This window comes from Aquarana catesbeiana, linkage group LG01 (assembly GCF_042186555.1).
Source record: "Aquarana catesbeiana isolate 2022-GZ linkage group LG01, ASM4218655v1, whole genome shotgun sequence".
NCBI lineage: Eukaryota > Metazoa > Chordata > Amphibia > Anura > Ranidae > Aquarana > Aquarana catesbeiana.
Window position 1 is genome coordinate 726,300,759 of NC_133324.1, and position 21,343 is coordinate 726,322,101.

Here is a 21,343-nt window from a genome sequence, read left to right on the forward strand (position 1 = left end):
CCAATGCCTCCACGCTGTAGCTCTAAACTGATGACCTGTAGGGGCTTTTAAATTGACACCCATAGAAAATATAGGGTATTGAAGTTCGTCACTATTTCACCGACGCATGCAATTTTAAAGGATAACCAAAGGTTCCTTCTTTATTTAAAAAACAAAAACAAACATGTCATACTTGCCTCCTCTGCAGTTGGTTTTGCACAGAGTGGCCCCGATCCTACTCTTCTGGGGTCCCTCAGTGGCGCTCCTGGCTCCTCTTCCTTGAGTGCCCCGTCGGAGAAGCGCTCTCCCTCTGGGGAACACGTGTGGGTGCGCTCCCGTGTTTTTATGCATTGAGGTGAAAAACCGCAAGGGTTTACAGCCCCTTTAACCGCTTCCCGACCAACCCCTGCGCGGGCTGTCGTGGCTATATGCCCGCTTGCGGGGTCGGGATAGCGGGGGTGCTGATGGGCGCGATGAACGCCGGCCACGAGTGATCGTGAGGAGGAGAGACAGAACAGGGACGAGTGTGTAAACGCACATTTCCCTGTTCTGTTCTGACAGGAATGACAGATCGTGTGTTCCTATTAGCTAGTAACCACGATCCGTCACTTCCTCCAGTCAGTCCCCTCCCTCTTCAGTTAGAATCACCTCCCAGGGAACACAGTTAACCCTTCGATCGCCCCCTAGTGTTAACCCCTTCACTGCCAGTGACATTTTTACAGTAATCAATGCATTTTTATAGCATTGATCGCTGTATTAATGCCAATGGTCCCAAAAATGTGTCAAAATTGTCCGATGTGTCCACCATAATGTCGCAGTCCCAATAAAAATCACAGATCGCCGCCATTACTAGTAAAAAAAATAAAAAATAGAAAAAAATAAAAATGCTATAGATCTATCCCCTAGACGCTATAACTTTTGCGCAAACCAATCAATATACGCTTATTGAGATTATTTTTTATTTTTTTTTTTCCAAAAAATATGTAGAAGAATACATATTGGCCTAAACTGAGGAAAAATGGAAAAAAAATAGCCATTTATTATAGCAAAAAGTGCAAAATATTGTGGTTTTTTTTTTTTTTTTTTTTTTTTTTTTCAAAATTGTTGCTCTTTTTTTGTTTATAGCGCAAAAAATAAAAACCGCAGAGATGATCAAATATCACCAAAAGAAAGCTGTATTTGTGGGAAAAAAAGGACGTCAATTTTGTTTGGGTGCAACGTCACATGACCGCGCAATTGTCAGTTAAAGCGCCGCAGGGCCGAATCGCAAAAAGTGCTCTGGTCAGGAAGGGGGTAAATTCTTCCGGGGCTGAAGTGGTTAAGGTTTGACAGGTTTGGTATCTGTTTAGTCAATGCAACCTCATCTTTTCTGTTTTACCAAAAAAATTGGGTAATTTATTGCGCTTGTGTGCCCAAAATCATATTTACACACAGTCTACTGCACAGCAGAGAACGGGCAGAGTGAAAGGTTTTTCTTGAGGGCAAATTTATAAAATCACCGTATTTATCGGCGTATAACACGCACCCCAAGTTTAGGAGGGAAGTTTAAGGAAAAAAAACTTACATTAAAATGCCCATCAATGCAGCCTTGCCCCAGTGTCCGTCTGCAGCCTTGCCCCAGTGTCCGTGTGCAGCTTTGCCCCAGTGCAGCCTTGCCCCAGTGGTCAGTGCAGCCTTGCCCCAGTGGTCAGTTCAGCCTTGTCATTTCAGCCTTGCCCCCAGTGTCCATTACAGATTTAAATATGGCGCCGCAGAGTTCGCAGGGACTCGGCGGAGCTGAATGAGCGCCGCCGAGATCAGAGACTGGACGGAGCCGAGATACACATAGCCGAGTGTACTCGGCTCTTCTCGGCGCCGCTCACAGTCACGCCCAGTCCCGCCCTATGATGGACATAACACAGGTCCAATGGCGGGACTGGGCGTGACTGTGAGCGGTGCCGAGAAGAGCCAAGTACACTCGGCTATGTGTATCTCGGCTCCGCCCAGTCACTGTGATCTCAGCGGCGATCGTTCCGCTCCGCCGAGTCCCTGCTAACTCTGCAACGCCATTTTAAAATCTACACGCTATGTGTATGTCGGCGGCGATCGCCCCGATCGATCAAAATTAGCAGGGATCGGCGTATAACACGCACCCGCGATTTTCCCCTGGGGAAAAAAGTGCGTGTTATATGCCGATAAATACGGTACTTCATAACATTATGAGCAATCTGTTCTATTCACATACATTTACCAACATTTATTTTTAAAATGAAAGGGGTGGTTACTATTACATCCATTCTGTTTACATTCCCTATACAATGGCTAGTCAGTTTAAATGAAAAGGTTCGCCAGGGCTGAAATGGCAAATCATTACCTACAAAAAGAGTGTTGAACGTGTGTTCATAAAACAGATTTAAAACTTTTAAGGCCCGCTAACACTTCTGCCAACGCACATTACCTGCATTGGTGTGACACTGATGGAAGTGTGTTGCATTGCAATTTTTCCCTCAAGTATCCCCCTATCCTCCTTTCAGGTGCCCCTACTTATCTCAGGTGTCCCCCTTTTCCCGCTCTCTCTCCCGCTCTCTAGTGATCTCCCTTTCCCTGTCAGGTGCCCCCAATCCCAGGAACCCCCCCTCTATGTTAGGTATCCCCCTTGCTCTCTCTATCACCCAGGAGACCCCCCCCGTCTCTTCCTCTGTCATGTGTCCCCCCCTCCCCCTTTGTCAGGTGTCCCCTCACCTGCTGTTGGATCTTTCCGTACTCTGTCCCCACCGAGTGTATTGTGGCCCCGGAGGGACACCCCTGGCACAGCAGGCAGAGCACCCCAAGCAGAGAGACCCCCATCCGGGGATCTGGGCGGTGCCAGTCAGGGCGCCGGTCAGGGCTCTGGTCTTCGGGGGGGGGGGGGGGGGCTGTACGGCCCGCTCCTGCTCTCCGGCATGTTTCCCGCTGACATCACACGTCAGACGAATCGTGCTCCAACAGCTCCCCCTCGAAACAAGCGCATACTTTGAATGGTCAGAATCAAAGAATCGTTGAAATCCGGAGTTGCAATCGTGACAGGTGGAGAATCGCGATAACGATTCTCCGCGATTAATTGTTCAGCTCTAACCATCAGTCTTATTTATTTATTTTTTAAGGGGGGTTCTGTGGTAACAAAATACACTTTCATTTTGACAAGCTCATATAAGCTCACTTTAAATATGTCCTTTCATGTTATGAGTGCTGCTTGCCTGCTGGCCACCTCTTTCCACAGAGGAAAGATTCCTGGTTTCCCTGCATGCTTTGCAGCTTCTATATGGCTGTTCAAAGGACTATATATATATCCCATGGTACCCCGTGATTCCTGTATTGACTCTGCCTCCTCTCAGCACCTCTGTAGTTCAGAAGGCAGGCTCTGTGAAATGTGTGACACAGCAGTGCCTACTCACAGGACATAAATGTGTGAGGAGCTTCACAAAGTTTACAAACTTCAAGATCATTTGGATTAAATAGAAGTCTAGAAGTAATTGAAATTGTATGTAGAAATAAAAATATGATTTTAAATTTTGAGCACCCTGCCAGAGCCGTTTTTTGTACATGTTTAAAAAAAATAATTTTAAGCCTAAAGATTGCATAAAAATGGTGTTCCAATTTATGTTACACAAAGGTCTAGAAAATGCAACATTTCAGTAAAAAAAATACATTAAAAGTTAAATTTTGGGCACACAAGCGCAATAAATTACTCAATTTTTTTGGTAAATTATAAAAGATGAGGTTGCATTGACTAAACCGATACCCAACATGTCAAACCTTAACCACTTCAGCCCCGGAAGAATTTACTCCCTTCCTGACCAGAGCACTTTTTGCGATTCGGCACTGCGTTGCTTTAACTGACAATTGCGCGGTCGTGCGACGTTGCACCCAAACAAAATTGACGTCCTTTTTTTCCCCACAAATAGAACTTTCTTTTGGTGATATTTGATCATCTCTGTGGTTTTTTTTGAAAAAAAACAATATTTTGCACTTTTTGCTATAATAAATATCCCCATTTTTTAAAAAAAAAAAGCTAATTTTTTTTATCAGTTTAGGCCGATATGTATTCTTCTACATATTTTTGGTAAAAAAAAAATCGCAATAAGCGTATATTGATTGGTTTGCGCAAAAGTTAGTATCTACAAAATAGGGGATAGATTTATAGCATTTTTATTATTATTTTTTTTTTTTTTTACTAGTAATGGTGGTGATCTGCGTTTTTTGTTTGTTTGTTTTTGTTTTTTTGTTTTTTTTTATCGTGACTGCGACATTATGGCGGACACATCGGACAATTTTGACACATTTTTGGGACCATTGGCATTAATACAACGAACAATGCTATAAAAATGCATTGATTACTGTAAAAATGTCACTGGCAGTAAAGGGGTTAACACTAGGGGGCGATTGACGGGTTAACTGTGTTCCCTGGGAGGTGTATGTGAATAGAACAGGTTGCTTATAATGTTATAACGTAATTATTTTATAAATTTGCCCCTCAAGAAAAACCTTTCACTCTGCCCGTTCTCTGCTAAATATGATATTGGCAAGTTATAAAAGTCCCATTTAAAGCGAAACTAAAGTTTCGCTGTCACAAAATGCAAGCAAGCAGGCCCTTTAAAGACATGCTTTTCTGCAATAAAGTGCACCTGCTTGCTGTCTGCTCGAGCATGTAAACTGAACTGCACATGTGCAACTCAGCTTACATTGCTGGCACTGTCTCTGTGTGTGGGAATGACTGACTTTTGTGCAGGAGCAACATCATCCCATGCCGGCCTACTAGCACCCAGCAGAAGGTTCCGGCAAGGGACAGGGACTGTTGAAGGAAAGTTAAGTTTTTTTTTAGCCCTGCTTTTAATACTGATATTTAAAGTGGTTGTAAACCCTTTACAATAACTTTTTGCTACAGGTAAGCCTATAATTGGGCTTACCTGTAGCTACATTGGATATCTCCTAAATCTGCACGGTTTAGGAGATACCCCCTTTATTTACCGACGTCATCGGCACAGTTTGACTGTGCCGTCACCAGTGGCCTTCAGGCGCATGCGCGGGAGTGACGTCTTTGCGGCTCCGGCCAATCACAGCGCCGGAGGCCGCGATACCCGGAAGTAACTCCAGGAGCGATGACGGCCGCCGGAGCGGGGTATGAGGACAGCTGCAGGGGCTTCGATCTCAGGTAAGTAATTCGTAATGAGCTAGTATGCTATGCATACTAGCTCATTATGGCTTTGTCTTGCAGGGTTTTTTTTATTTTGTTTGTTTTTTTTTTTTCCTAGGGTTTACAACCACTTTAATGAACACATTGCAACACTAAATGGAGGTTTTTGGACTTCGCTATAATAGCCATTTTATTTCTATTTTAGATGTGGAACTAGCTATCTGGAGTCAGAATGGACAAGATTTTGGAAGGCTTGGTGACTTCTAACCATCCTCTGAATTTGAAGAAAGTTATTGTTAAAAAAGTTGTTGAGTCTGCTGAAAATTCTATCAATGAGGAACAATGCAAAGCTATGTTCAGTCTCACCACTCGCTTGATACTAGAAGGAGATGACTACTTTCAAAAGCAAGTCGGGCACCAAGTTTTGGAAGCCTATGCAAGATATCACCGTGCTGAATTTGACATTTTTTTCAACAGAACCTTCGTTCTAAACCTCTTGCAAGAAGGCTATGGATCTTTAGACCGGAAAGATGTAGCTATTATTGACTATATTCACAGTGGGCTGAAGTTGATTATGAGTTGTCCATCTGTTTTAGACATTTTTGCTGTTTTGCAAGTAGAAGTATTAAGAATAGTATGTGAAAGGCCAGAGCCTTTGTTATCTGCTAGGTTAAGTGAACTATTAAGTGACTTTGTGCAATGTGTGCCCAAAGGTAAAATGTCCATTGCATTTTGCCAGCAGCTTGTTAGGACAATTGGACATTTTCAGTGCATCTCTACACTGGAAAAGGAGTTAAGGGAGTATGTTTCTCAAGTTACCAAAGTTAGTGGTTTGCTGCAAAATATCTGGAAAGCTGAGCCATGCACATTACTTCCATCTTTGCAGGAAGTGTTTGCAATTATTTCTTCCACAGGTAAGTGGAGTTAAGTTTCATATGTCTGCTAAATTATTTACTTTTCTTTTTTTAAAATATATATACAAGGCTAGCCCAATCCTAGAAACCATGAAGCCAGTTCAGCAAAGGTCAGTGGTAGCACATGTTCTGATGGCTCCTGGTCTCACCCGACTGATTCCTGACTATTACATTAAGGTGGATCTTTACCCTTTCAATTGACTTTGCTCCTCTCCATCCCACCCACTACCTTCCCCTACCCCCAGGCTGCACATATATTGTTTTTTCTTTTTTTTTTTTTTTTTTTTTTTTTTTTTATGTTAGGTTTTTTCCTGCCCACCATCCTCTGTCATTTAAGAGGTGCCTTCTGGAATTTGTAATGTCCCAGGAGGCATCGGGAGATCTGCGCATCACACCATTCACTAACGGAGAAGGGGCGTGGTCCTAGTGGTGCATCATCGGGAGGCTGTGCTAGAACCCATTAGAGCTGGTGTAGCCTACCAATGATGTCCCAAGGGAACATGGCACCAGGGGACCCAGGGGTGGTTGAAGAAATAAGGATTCCGAACAATGCTGGATCTGCTGTGTGGGTGAGTATCTGAACTGTAGCCGTCCCAGCATCAGATAAGTAGGGGAGGAAAGAAAATGAGGGGGCAGGGTGAAGTTCTCTTTAAAGATAATATAAAGGAAGATACAAAAGACACATTAAGCTCTTCTCGCACGCGCTATAGCCGAAAGATGGCTACAGCGCAGGCCTAAATTGCCCGGAGGGCATCAATGTACGTTCCTCCCGAGCATGTTCTGCCTGCATGCCCCCTGCGGGGCACGGGCAGCGCGCTCTGTCATCAGCAGGTCTGAGACTCGGCCGATCACAGATCGGAGTAAGGGACTGATCTAGGGCCCTTACTACATGATCAGCTGTGGGCCAATGACAGCTGATCATGTGACGTAAACAGAAGCTGGTAAAAAAAGCTGATTACCGACTTGTGTAAACGGGACATCAGTCCCGCACACGGAGAGCCACTGCCGCCTCATCAGTGCCAGTACTGCTAGACAGTGCAGCCTCATCAGTGCCTCCTGATCAGTGCCCACCAGGGCAGCCTCATCAGCGCACATCAGTGAAGGAGAAAAATTACCTGTTTGCAAAATTTTATAACAAATTATGAAAACTTTGTATTTTTTTTTTTTTTTTTTTTTTTTTAATTTTCGGTATATTGTTTTGTTTAGCAAGTTAATAAAACCCCCAGTAGTGTTTTAAATACCACCAAAAGAAAGCTCTATTTGTGTGGAAAAAAATTGTAAAAATTTAATTTGGGTACAGTGTAGCATGACTGCGCAAATGTCATTCAAAGAGTGTGAGCGCCTAAAGCTCAAAATTGGCCTGGGCAGGAAGGGGGTTTAGATGGAACCGCAGCACATAAATGTGAAAGAGGAGACCCAGTAGGGATGTTTTTGCTGCAAAGGTTGTACAGCATCAAGCAGGGTCAAAGAGTAAGGATTGCTTGATTGTGCAAGAAGGTAGTCAGACTGCACTTTGAAGATGATGAGGGAGGTTACATAAAATACTGTAGGAACTATACTAAGGGTACAGTTGTCCTTTTAAGTTTCATAGTCCTTACATTGAACTAAGCTAGGAGCAGCATGCTTGTCCAGAGCCCACAGAAGACTGCCTTTGATATTTTTCCTGTGTTGGAAGACTTTGAAGATGTCCTTATCAGACAGGAGATTTGATAAGAAACCATGTACAGCTTTCAAAGTAAAAAAGTAAAAAAAAAAAAAAAAAAATCATGAACTTGTTTAATCTCTTTAAATATATAAAGTAAGCTAAGTTTAAGTGTTCCTGAAACCCAACTCCTTGTGAAATTCAAAATCATCATGTGTATCGGTAATATCATGCCTTCTGTAAATAATCTTAATCTCCCCTTACTACACGCTAAAGTGAATTTGTATAAAAACAAAATAATATGGATGTATTCTCTAAATGAAAAATATCTGAATACATTTTTTTTACATATCTCAAAAAATAAATAAAAATATTCTCTTTATCACTGCTGCTATATTAATAAAACTGCAGAAATGTTAGAAGAATTTAGAACCACGTTGTGCAAAATATAAATGTGCAAAACAAAAAAGTGTTCCTCTGCACCGCTGTGATGTAATAAACCAAGAAGCGATGTGAAAAGTGTCCAAATAAAAGTCCAAAATATCCACACAGTGTATACTTCCAAATGAACTGTGCCACATAATCTTCCACAATTCCACCAGTGCCCCAAGTGATTCACCTCTCCCAGTGGATGGGAAACTCACCATAAATATATGCCTCTCATTTTTTTTTTTTTTTTTTATTATCAGACAGGCATATATCACTTTAAAATGAAGATCATAAGGTACTGCCGGCCCCAGAGTGCATTTACTCCTCCTTTTCTCAATCGCACTTAGTACACCGATACCCACATTAGAAGAATGCACAAAAATTTATCTTAATAGTGAAGAACGCTTAGGCAAAATTGATTTTTTTTTAAATAATTCTACTTTCAAAACAAGGTAAAATATACGGGCATATTGCAATGTACAAAGTAACTCTCCCAATCGGGTCTCGCTACACAGGTCCGTGTCCGTTTGGCATCGCTTCCGGTTTGCCACTATGTTGCGACCCAACGTGTTTCTTCATACTGACTTTTTCAAAGCTATGGCAGGGCGGCACACCACTGTGGCCTATATCTACTCACCCAAAAACTATTAACTCTCACAATCTCAGTCTGCTCAAACAGACCAGTGGGCTTTTCACATTGTTTCTTAATTTTATTTATCAAAGCGTAACGAGGAAAACCTTTTTGTTTTGCACATTTTCATTTTGCCCAATAGGGTTCTAAATTCTTTGATGCCTTCTGTAAACATATAATTGTGACCCATATAGTGATATCTTTTTTTCAAAGTCTCTCTATTCTTGTCATCCTTATTTCTTGTCCCAGGACCAGACACTCGCTATCTGCATACTGACTGGGCCCCCTCCCATATAGTGCTTGCTCATGCTAATGAAAACATGTCGCTGTAAACAGTAATGTTCATGGGATTATTAAAGTACTGATATGTGCAGCCCATCTGCCCCTTTCCCATTCCGCCTACATTTTGGTGTCAATGCCAAGCTCCATTTGTAGTTATCACTTAAAGGAAATGAATTATAGCACACAAGAAACTTCTCCACTCATTATTTAAGGGGGGATTGGTGTGACCAAAAGATACCAGATCTAAAACGATTGATCTACACTGACACGTTTATCTTGTCGGCCCAAAAACTCCAGCTAGCTCTCCAGGGCAGAAAAAGACCACTATCCAAGGAATCCAAAGTGTACCCAGAGCAGAACAAACATTATGAAGCCAGCATATCAGAAGGAATAAACATGATGTGCCTCATATAATGTAAGGACAATCTGTTCCACACTTGTTAATATTACCTGTCACTATGAGAACTCTTGTTTGCCAGCATTAGCAGTCCTCCTTTAGCAGTAGTCTGGTACTAAGTAACCTGGCTTGCCAGGCTACTGCTGAAAGAGGACTCATAATGCAAGCAATCAGAAGCTCTCATACTGATAGATAAAGTTGCAAATGTGGAACTGTTTTACGTTATATATGGCACTTTATTAATTCTGATACGCTGGCTTCATACTGTTCTGCTCTGGGTACTGTTTATTTTTTCTCGGATGGTGTTCTTTTCTAGAAAGCTGGTCTGAGGTCTGTAAATCCATCAACAACTCTGCAACAAATTACTTACAAGGACAGGCAACAGAGACCCGGAATCGTGGGACATGTAGTTCAAACACAGGAGGAAATGATGGGACACTGCTGCAAAAAACCTCCAAGCACCAGACTATGACTTAAAAAGTGGCTTCAGCATGATAACATCACAATTGGTAAAATAGTTTTTTTCTCTTCTTTGAAGCTATTTATTACAAAATTGGATTTATGGATGAGCATAAGTACTATATAAGATAAGGCAGTAATCTCAGAGTTAAGCATTAATGATTATTAAACCAATGTAGACCATAATTTACATGACTATATGTCAAATACAACGTATCATATTTATTATAGGAGCATTTTAGAAAGTAACAACATTCATGCCAAAAATATGTATTGGAGGCCTTCCAGTTATGTTCTTAATGCTTAAGAATTAACATTTTGTTTTCTTGTGTTTTTTTTTTTTTTTTAATATAATAATAGCCAAATCTTTATGTAATCTAACCTTATATGGCTAAAAACTGACAACTTAAATTCTGTTTCAGATGTTTCATTTGAACCATCTGTTGCTTTGGCGAGCCTTGTGCAGCACATTCCCTTACAGATGATTACTGTTCTCATCAGAAGTTTGACCACCGATCCTAATGTGAAAGATGCAAGCATGACTCGGGCTCTCTGCAGGTATATTATGCCATACTGGCTACAAAAGTACTATTTCCACACTGCTTGTGGACAAAGGAAATCACTGTGGAGAAGTCTTAAGCAACCGATATAGACATTGTCTAGACTCTAATGGCTACACACACTGTTAGTGTTAACATGATTAGTTTTGCACAAATTTAAAGTCGGCAGCTAAAAAAACTGTAGTTGCTGACTTTTAATAAACAGACACTCACTCCTCCTTCGGTTTCCAGATCCTCATCTCCGACATGTTAATTGTGTGCCAGCCAACTGTGACTCCTGCAGCTTCACCGCAGTTGTGGTGCATTAGTCAGCAAAAATGGGGTTAAAAGAGCCATTGAAGGAGGCATCACTTCCTTGCCACCTATCATTAGCCTCTGAAACATTATCTGAACGCGGATCATGCTTCAGAGGAAAGGGTGATTTAGATGCACATATAAATCTGCCCTAAAATTATGACCATAAAAAACTGTGAAAAATTTACAAAGCTGCACAGTATCTACTGGTGCCTCTCAACTTCATAAGCTATTTTCTGAAAAAGGTGAACTAAAGAAGCACATTTTTTTTGGACACTTTAGCATCTAGTTACACTATTGCTGGTCATTTCCTTCAAACCTCAATCTGTAGTGTGCAAACTAGGGATGCACCCAGAGTACCAACACTTTTTTTCATGTCTTCGCCAATACCAATTGCCCTTTTTTTAGTTTCGTGACAGTTTTTTAGGGCTTGTTCACACCATACGTGCATGAAAACTGCACAGATTTCACTTGCAGAGACCTCAGTTTTACCTCAGTTTACATCAGTTTTCATGTGCATTTCAATGAGTTTTTACAGCCTGTTCACATGAGTATGGGCCGGCCACAGTGCAATTTGAAGAAAAGTCCTGTGCATTTTCAGTCCGATTCAGATGTGATTTATAATTTCATATGCTACAATTTGCATTGGAATCACACCTGAACCGCACTGGACCGGGCTTTTGAATCGCAATGCAAACCGGCCCGCACATATCTGAATTAAGTCTGAAGGTATCGGTTTCCGTATCAAAGCATTTGCACAAGTACAAGTACTCCATGCAAATGCTTAGTATCGGTACCAATATTGGTATCTGTGCAATGCTAGTGCAAACCAATCAGATGCTCCAGAGTGCTCCATAATTTGGTTCCTTCTATTTCTCTCCAGCTTACTTGCACTAAAGTATCAGAGAAATTGCCCCTTCACCAGGACTATGAGTTATAAATTACAGACAATTTACCAGTGCAGCACCCCCACTAACATGAATATTCCAATTATTAGGCAACTCGCCAAAGTTACATTATTAGTGCTCGAGCTGCACTATTTCACTGACAGGGAAGGGGAATACTGAGTGGCTCATCCCTCCCCATATTTCCAACTGACCCATAAATCTAGGACCACACCAACTATCTTTTGATCTTTGATTTGACATATTGGATATTCAACTGCTACACATGTGCTGGTGACTTAAGCTTTGACGTATGGATGAGGCCCTTTCTGAACCACCTCATCAATCAAGGGAGTGGGCAACAGGTGGTTGTAGAAAATGTTTGACACGGTTTATGCTGATGTTTATATACACTGAAAACTTGACTGTAAATTGCTTTCCTGAAGAAGCAGGCAGCAACCCCTGAAACACAACTGCGTCGGAAGTCGTAGCAAGCCATTCATCACCTAATTTCAATAGGGTTGATGAATTTTATACTGTGTAGCACAAAATAGATGGAATTGTGTGTTATGTTATATCTTGAATATATGTTTCAGTGATTTTAAATTTTGTGCAATACATTTTTGACACTTTTTAATTAAGTGGTACCGTCAAATTTCTTAATACCAGTCTTTAGGGTTTTTTTGTGATAGGATGTGGTATGGATGGTTTTATCCAAACTTTAGAGGGCCCTCCTGGGTGGTCTCTCCTCCCCACTTTTTTCTTTTTCCGTGTATTACTGCGATGTCTGTCTGCTTAAAGTCCCAGTAGAGAGACTGCTTCTCAGAAACTTTGACGCAAGCATGCTGCTGGTTTTTAGATGGAGCCAAGGTTTAGAGTTTGCGTATCCCAGAAGTTTGTGTCGGTGCTTTCTGGTTCATGGATGTTTGCAGAATGCCTGTAGTGTGAATGGATGTTAGAGCGGAACCCATAACAACTTGATAAAAAAAATGTTCTTTAGCAAGGAACATACATTCCACATTAATAGTTATTTTACTAGAATTAGTCTGCTGAAAAATTGCCCCAGCATTGCTCCTGTTTCTTCTTGTTGGAGGCTGCCATTTTGCTAAAGCTCAGAGCCCCTCAGCAGCATTAAATCTTTAGGCTGTAAGCAGATCGGCAAAACAGGTCCAGCCCGAAGTGATCTAGCAGGACTCAATTTTCTGACTAAAGTTCCACTTTAAAGCTGACGGGAGTTTACAAAAAGTAAAGGCAGTTCCATACTGGTATAGTCTGTTTTGTCTAAAGTTTCACTTGTGTGGGATCCATGAGAGAACAAGTGTGGACCTTTTGACTAGAAAGTACTTTGGCACTGCACTTGCACTAGTGGAATCAATAGACCTTCACTTGAAGATGTTCATGTTGGTCATACTCTCATCAAATATCAGTTAAATTAACCTATTACTCAGATTCAATTGCTTCCTAGTTCTGAGTTACCAATTAACCAGATTGCGACATAAAACTATTGATTTCAAATGATCACCTGGCTTTATAATTGTTGACATGCACAATAGCTGCAAAAATGCGATTGCCTAAAACTGGGAAACAAATGAAACCGTGGATGCCGTATTGCAATAAAATTGTGAGGAATAAGGCCAACATTTGACTTTTCCCACGTTGGCTATCCTACATCCCACCCAATGGTCATCTGGCAATGCATCTAGGAACATACTTGTGTAAGCAGATGCTCACTTGCTGAGGTTGTAGCATACTTTCTTGCATATTCTAATTTTTCTTACCTTGTTGCTTCTGGCTGCCATCACTTTTAGGTGCAAATTACTTGGGAATTTATCTACGTGATGAATGCTTATGGGATGTTCGCAATTCACTGTATGGCAATGTTCAAGGGATACAAAACCATGTTTACTTTTACCACATGGCTCATTAGTACTTCTATCATTAGAAAAAAACGTCTCATTAGTTATTGAATCTCTTGTGGCTAGGGAAGCTCAGTGCTTAGAACATGATGTCCCTTCTCTTTCAGGATGATTGACTGGCTTTCCTGGCCTCTAGCACAGCATGTGGAGACCTGGGTGATCGCTCTGCTGAAGGGACTGGCAGCGGTCCAGAAATTTACTATTCTAATTGATGTTACTTTGCTTAAAATTGAACTGGTATGTAAGTTAATATTTCTTTTAATTGATTTCAGCTATAGATGTATTTTTATTTTTTTATTGCAGTTCCTGAAGAGCAAAGATCTTTATCTTCTGTATAAAAATTAATAGTACTTGCGAACAACATCTGTAATCCTGATAATTGCACACACACACACACACACACACACACACACACACACACACACACACACACACACACACACACACACACACACACACACACACACACACACACACATATATATATTTGGAGAATTCTAAAACCAAGTTTCAGCGTTTTCACAAATTTGAACATCAAGCTATCAATTTTGTAAATATACCGAAATTTTTAATATAATTATCTGAAATCTAACAGGAGTTCTGGCCGTCCCTACTGATTGACTCTCACACACACACACACACACACACACACACTGTATTCAGACCCCCTTAAATTTTTCTCTCTTTGTTATATTGCAGCCATTTGTTAAAATCATTTAAGTTCATTTTTTTTTCCTCATTAATGTACACACAGCACCCCATATTGACAGAAAAACACTTTTTGTTGACATTTTTGCAGATTTATTAAAAAAGAAAAACTGAAATATCACATGGTCCTAAGTATTCAGACCCTTTGCTGTGACACTCATATATTTAACTCAGGTGCTGTCCATTTCTTCTGATCATCCTTGAGATGGTTCTACACCTTCATTTGAGTCCAGCTGTGTTTGATTATACTGATTGGACTTGATTAGGAAAGCCACACACCTGTCTATATAAGACCTTACAGCTCACAGTGCATGTCAGAGCATGCACTGTGAGCTGTAACACAGGACAGGAAGTTTCCTCCCACTCCACAGGCTGCACAGTGGCTCATACTGTGAAGGTGAAATACCTCCTTGTGGGGTGAATAATAGCGGTGAGTGCGTTTCTTATGGGGCACTGTCTTCCAAGAAGCACAGAACAATTTGAAGGAGCACATTGTCACTTTATTGGACTTTTTTTTTATACACCAGGGTTTAAGGCTGGTATATGCATTTCTGAACCCAGTTTCACAGCAACAATATACACCAGTCATATATGTTGGATTTTTTTGCACAGAAATGTCACTTTGAATTGCAGGTTTTGCACAGGATTGTTTTCGTTTGAACTTAACAATATGCATTATATATAAGCGGTTAGGTAGTTTAAACAGTAGGATTTTTTTGTGGATTTTTGTGAATATACAAATATTTATTTTCTGCACTTTTATTGTCACTTTTTGCACTAAATGCACCCATGACACACACCCCTTGAGTATTTAGGTTGTAGGTCACCTCTTAATAAGAGCAGCGCCATACCTATCCCCTCTTTTTCACATTTCTTCTAAATTCACCTTAGGGTGAATTTATTGATAGAGGCTGCAGCTCCTCATTTTTAATTTTCACCATAAGCGCGGGGGGTCTAATAATTTTTTCATTCATCCTGGACAAAAACCTTCTCCAGAGTGCTCAGGACCTCAGATTGGGTCAAAGGTTTACCTTCCAACAAGACAATGACCCTAAGCACACAGCTAAAATAACGAAGGAATGGCTTCACAACAACTCCGTGACTGTTCTTGAATGGCCCAGCCAGAGCCCTGACTTAAACCCAATTGTGCATCTCTGGAGAGACCTACAAATGGCTGTCCACCAACGTTTACCATCCAACCTGACAGAACTGGAAAGGATCTGCGAGGAGGAATGGCAGAGGATCCCCAAATCCAGGTGTGAAAAACTTGTTGCATCTTTCCCAAAAAGACTCATGGCTGTATTAGATCAAAAGGGTGCTTCTACTAAATACTGAGCAAAGGGTCTGAATACTTAGGACCATGTGATATTTCAGTTTTTCTTTTTTAATAAGTTGCAAAAATGTCAACAATTCTGTGTTTTTCTGTCAATATGGGGTGCTGTGTGTACATTAATGAGGAAAAAATAAACTTAAATGATTTTAGCAAATGGCTGCAATATAACAAAGAGTGAAAAATTTAAGGGGGTCTGAATACTTATATATATGTTAATATAGGGTTCATATAAACTTAGATTTTTAGGGTTTTACATATACTTCAAATCTGATTGTTGCTTTTATGTATCCCTGCTGCAATTGAAATGTGGTTTTCAGTATTCTCATATAATAATGGCATAACATGAATTTGTTCTTATAATAGTTGGAGTACAAGCAGTATTTACAAATACAGTATATGATATACATGATCACATATTTAATATATATATAATATTTTTTCTAATATCGTTCCAGGTATTCAACAGGCTATGGTTTCCACTGGTAAGACCTGGAGCATTGGCCGTGCTTTCTCACATGCTGCTTAGCTTTCAGCATTCTCCAGAGGCTTTCCATATGGTATGTTTTAAGAAAAATGTATATGAGCATCATTACTTCACCATTCAAATTCAGTAATAAGTGTTCAATAAAACATTTTTTCACCTCACCTAACACAAATTGTTTCATAAGCATTGTTTTGGTTATTACTCAAGATATGTGTTCTATTTTGCACATGATATGTCTCATTTATGGTGGAATTCTTGCAATCCTGTATCAGTCTTCTCAGTCATAATGTTTTTAAAGCAACCCTATTGCTATTTCAAACATAAAATGGTAACTTGTACCGGTGTAGAGTATATACTGTATACAGTGCATCCGGAAAGTATTCACAGCGCTTCACTTTTTCCACTTTTTGTTATGTTACAGCCTTATTCCAAAATGGATTAAATTCATTATTTTGCTAAAAATTCCACAAACAATACCCCATAATGACAACGTGAAAGAAGTTTGTTTTTGAAATCTTTGCAAATTTATTAAAAATAAAAAAACGAAAAAAATCACACTTACATAAGTATTCACAGCATTTGCCATGACACTCAAAATTGAGCTCAGGTGCATCGTGTTTGCACTGATAATCCTTGAGATATTTCTATAACTTGATTGGAGTCCACCTGTGGTAAATTCAGTTGAATTTACACCTGTCTATATAAGGTCCCAATAGTTAACGGTGCATGTCAGAGCACAAACCAAGCCATGAAGTCCAAGAAATTGGAGGCACAGATCTGGGGAAGGGTACAGAAAAATGTCTGCAGCATTGAAGGTCCCAATGAGCACAGTGGCCTCCATTATCCGTAAGTGGAAGAAGTTTGGAACCACCAGGACTCTTCCAAGAGCGGGCCGCCTGGCCAAACTGAGCGTTCGGGGGAAAAGGGCCTTTGTGAGGGAGGTGACCAAGAACCCTATGGTCACTCTGACAGAGCTTCAGCGTTTCTCTGTGGAGAGAAGAGAATCTCTTCCTGAAGAACAACCATCTCTGCAGCACTCCACCAATCAGGTCTGTACGGTAGAGTGGCTAGACGGAAACCACTGCTCCAGTAAAAGGCACATGACAGCCTGTCTGGAGTTTGCCAGTTTGACTCTCAGACCACAAGAAACAAAATTCTCTGGTCAGATAAAACAAAGGATCCATCTACAATAGCCGGGCCCACGGTCAAAATCGTTGGTAAAGTTGGGTCCACTAATGGCACGATTGTCGTACGATCTTTCCAAAAAACTGTTTCGGACAAAATTCTGTACTTGTATGGCCAGCATTAGTCTGCAGTTCTTCAGCCTGACATCTATGTCACTACTGTATCCTGTAACAATGTATGCTGAAGGAATTTAGAGCAGCAGAGGGACCCAGGAGAATGATCTCTCTGGAAGTGTTGGTTTCCCAGTGGACTTTGGTGGGCATTTTCTTAGGATTAGCGTAGTAATCAGGGGCATGGGCAACAGGAGAGTTATATACTTCATTTATTTGTATAGTTTGCTTTGCCTTGTTTATTATAGTGACAGAATCTCATTCAATGCAGTATGGGTTTTACACAAAGCATAATATAGTATTTCCTTATGTGTACTTACAAAAATAAGGTATCCAGTTCTACTTAACATTTCTCACCTCTAGCATGAGTTAAACGTACAGCATGTCAAATTTTATTTTTCAGACAGAACGTGGCGCCCTATTACTCCTTTATTTGTTTCCAGATTACATTTAACTGCTGTATTGAGTAAAGTTTGATTTACAAAGCCCAGTAGCTGAAGCTCCAGTTTACACATATGGCTTAATGAACACGAGTGAACCGTCTTCCTCTATCACTGTCTGCTCAACTCATAAAGGCTTTGAAGTTTTCAGTTGGGAGACAGAGGGGTTTATTTACTAAAGGCAAATCCACTTTGCAGTACAAGTGTACTGCTAATGCACTTGGAAGTGCAGTCGTTGTAGATCTGAGGGAGACATGCAAGGAAAATAAACAGCATTTTTGCATGTACATGATTGGATTATAGAAATCAGCAGAGCTTCCCTTCATTTCAGATCTACAACGACTGTACTTCCAAGTGCATTAGCAGTACACTTCTAGTGAAAAGTGGATTTGCCTTTAGTAAATCAACCTCAGAGTGTCTGAAAGTAAACGGCTTCTGCTGTGTTCTCTTTGTAGAAAATGCATTGTGTTGGGGAAGATATAAAAAAAAACAAAAATTACAAGACAAAGATTTCATGCAAATATCAAAAACATTATAGTTTCTCTAGAAGATGATCTACAAACTACTAAAAAAAAAAAAGAAATTTAAAAAGAGTGCAGGTTCAGGTTTATTGTTTACCTTTGCAGCATATGCAGTGGTGTATTTAGGTTTTGTGCTGCCCTAGGCCTGACTAAACGCGTGCACCCCCCTAATTTAAATACGACCCACCCCATCCTGCCGAGGCCACACCCCTTTCTGTTTAAGACCCACCCTATCGTCTGTAAACAACACCCCTTCCTCTTTAGGCTTATTTGGCACCTTTCAGGGGGGGAACGGGTACCTGTTTCTGACAGGTACCCTTCCCCACTTCCGGGAGACTGCACAGTCCCCTCTGAAGTTTGCCCCCCCCCCCTCCTCCTTCCTCCACTGGGCCATTCAGAAAGTGCAACGCGCTTCGCACATGTGCAGTAGGGAACCGGTCGCTTTCCCTTACCATGAATGATAGTGGCAAAACCCGAGAGCCAATCCGAAAATCGGCTGAGGTGTCGACATCGCTGGATCCCTGGACAGGTAAGTGTCCTAATATTAAAAGTCAGCAGCTACAGTATTTTTAGCTGCTGAGTTTTAATGCTATCACGGGGGGGGGGGGGGTCTCACTGTGCCCATCAATTGCAGCCTCACTGTGCCCCATCAAACACAGTCACTGTGCCCATCAAATGCAGCCACAGTGTCCATCAAATGCTGCCACTGTGCCCATCAAATGCTGCCACTGTGCCCATCAAACGCAGCCGCTGTGCCCCATCAAACGCAGCCGCTGTGCCCCATCAAACGCAGCCGCTGTGCCCCATCAAACGCAGCCGCTGTGCCCCATCAAACGCAGCCGCTGTGCCCCATCAAACGCAGCCGCTGTGCCCCATCAAACGCAGCCGCTGTGCCCATAACACTGATATACTTTATTTAATCATTGTACCTGCTGTCCTGGGGGTTTCCCTTGTGCTCCTCTCTCTCCTCCTGACGTCACAGCTAGATCCTGCCCCAGGGCCGAGGAGAAGATTCACTGCAGGGGAGGGTAGGTGGAGCTTAAGGCTCCACCTATTACCTGCTGCTTATGGGGGCGCGAGTGACACACGCGCCCCCCCCCCCCCCGTCATGAGCTAAAGCCCCCCCCACCCGTCTTGACGATTCCCGGGTCCCTCTGCCGCCTCCCGCACACTTGCAGCCCACGGCGGCTGGCTTTCTGTAGCGGCACCGTGGTGTATGGGCGTGCTTGTCAGAGAGTAGGGGGGCATGAGATACACGCCTCCACCCTCTGCCAAGCACGCCCATACACAGTGGCGCCGCTACAGAAAGCCGGCCGCCGTGGGCTGCAAGTATGCGGGAGGTGGCAGAGGGAGCCGGGAATCGACAAGACGGGTGGGGGGGCTTTATCTCATGCGGGGGGGCGGCCCTTTTTGCCTCCCCCCGCAAAGTGCCGCCCTAGGCCTAGGCCTTGTCGGCCTAGGCCAAAACACAGCCCTGAGCATATGTGAAATGTGGATTTTGTCAGGATTACATATTAAGTGAACAGATAGAATACATTTACATAATTTAATTATACAATCTAACGCTTTAATATGGGCCAAAGAAATCGTCAACAAAAAGAACACTGTCCTTCGGCACTACACGATTGATTGGTTTCTATGCAGAGCTGCACTCTTTAGTTTTAGTAAATAATCCCCAGTATATCTGAGAACCTATCAGCTTCCAGGATTTTTTTGTCAAACTTAATTGAACAAGCTGAAGTTAGAAGCTGATTGGCTACCATGCACAGCTGCACCAAATTGAGTGCACTAGGTTTAGTAAATCTCCCCCCACAGGGTGCTGTTATTCACTCTCTTTATTTCTCAAAGGTTTAGTTTTATTTGGATGGTGTTGAAATATCCTTTATCTCAACTTCTAGGTGGGAGCGGTTGTGTTTTGTTTTGTTTTTTTGTTTTTTTTGTTTTTTTAATTGACATGACCATATGGCAATCTTTTATTGCATATTTAGATTTTTGCTTGTTGTCATAGATGCGTTCTTTGTATCTAGTTTCTTAGTATTAATGAGGTTCTACTGGGAGGTGCACAAGTTCCAGCTGTTCTTTAGAAAGAGACCTGCTAGCAAAGTCGGGTTGCAAAGTAGAGGTGAAACCAATTTATTGCAGAAGATTTTAGTAAAGTCTCTTATAAATCTAGGAGTTTGTACTCGTTTATATTCAAAAAACGAAATGTGTATAAAATGTAAATAGCTTGCACAGGTTAATGGATATTGACAATTGTGTTAATATTACTAATTGACTCTCCAATTTACTGTGTAGCTGTCATTTGTCAGCATGTGTTTCAAAACAACTAGTATAATACGAAGCTCATGAAGTTTGCCAACTACAGTGAGAAATGTATTTGCCTAGCGGTACCCACGTAAAACGTGCCAACTCTGCATCAGCTTGGTTTCCCTTTAAAATTCCAGAAACTCCTATAGTAAGATCAGCCACATATGATTCACTAACGCTGTAAATAGTTGCCCAACACTCAAGGATAGGAGGATTGAGGACTAAACCAAAGGTTAGAGGAGAGTAAAACCCAGGAATCTCAAACCTTGATTCACCTAAATGTATCCATGTAGACTTATCCAATCTGTGGAGAAAAATATAACCTAATAACAATAATTGTATAAATTCCAAGATGTGTGATTCTCCAGACAGCAGACAGATATGCAATGATGTTTCAGGTGAAACTAAATGTGCAAGTTTAGTTTTAATCATCACTAGTGCTGGGATGCCAGTAAGGGTTTACCATCAGTGGTATATTACTGTGGGGGGGAAGAAATATAAGGAGGAGAAAGAAGGCAGGTGCAAGGATGAAGTCTCCACCAGCTTTATTATAAAGGCTATGGCTCTCCAAGATTAATCCCAAACATTGGGGTGGGTTCTCTAGTACGTCATAAACTTGCTAACTTAATGCACAGTAGTGAGTTTGCCTCTTAGAGCTAAATGGATGAGAAGAGAGAGTTAATCCTTGGACCTGTTTGGGATATGCACATATAATT

The 21,343-nt window shown here is 41.4% G+C and overlaps 1 protein-coding gene across 1 annotated transcript in view; it reads left to right on the plus strand.

Annotated features, from left to right (window-relative positions):
- The window catches only part of USP38 (ubiquitin specific peptidase 38), a 54,867-nt gene that overhangs the window by 16,195 nt on the left and 17,329 nt on the right, over positions 1–21,343 (plus strand). The window contains exons 2-5 of the mRNA XM_073604328.1: positions 5,337–6,045; positions 10,308–10,443; positions 13,647–13,776; positions 16,036–16,137. Coding sequence (XP_073460429.1) covers positions 5,364–6,045; positions 10,308–10,443; positions 13,647–13,776; positions 16,036–16,137 — 1,050 coding nt within the window. The 5' untranslated portion in view covers positions 5,337–5,363. The remainder of the gene's footprint in view (positions 1–5,336; positions 6,046–10,307; positions 10,444–13,646; positions 13,777–16,035; positions 16,138–21,343) is intronic.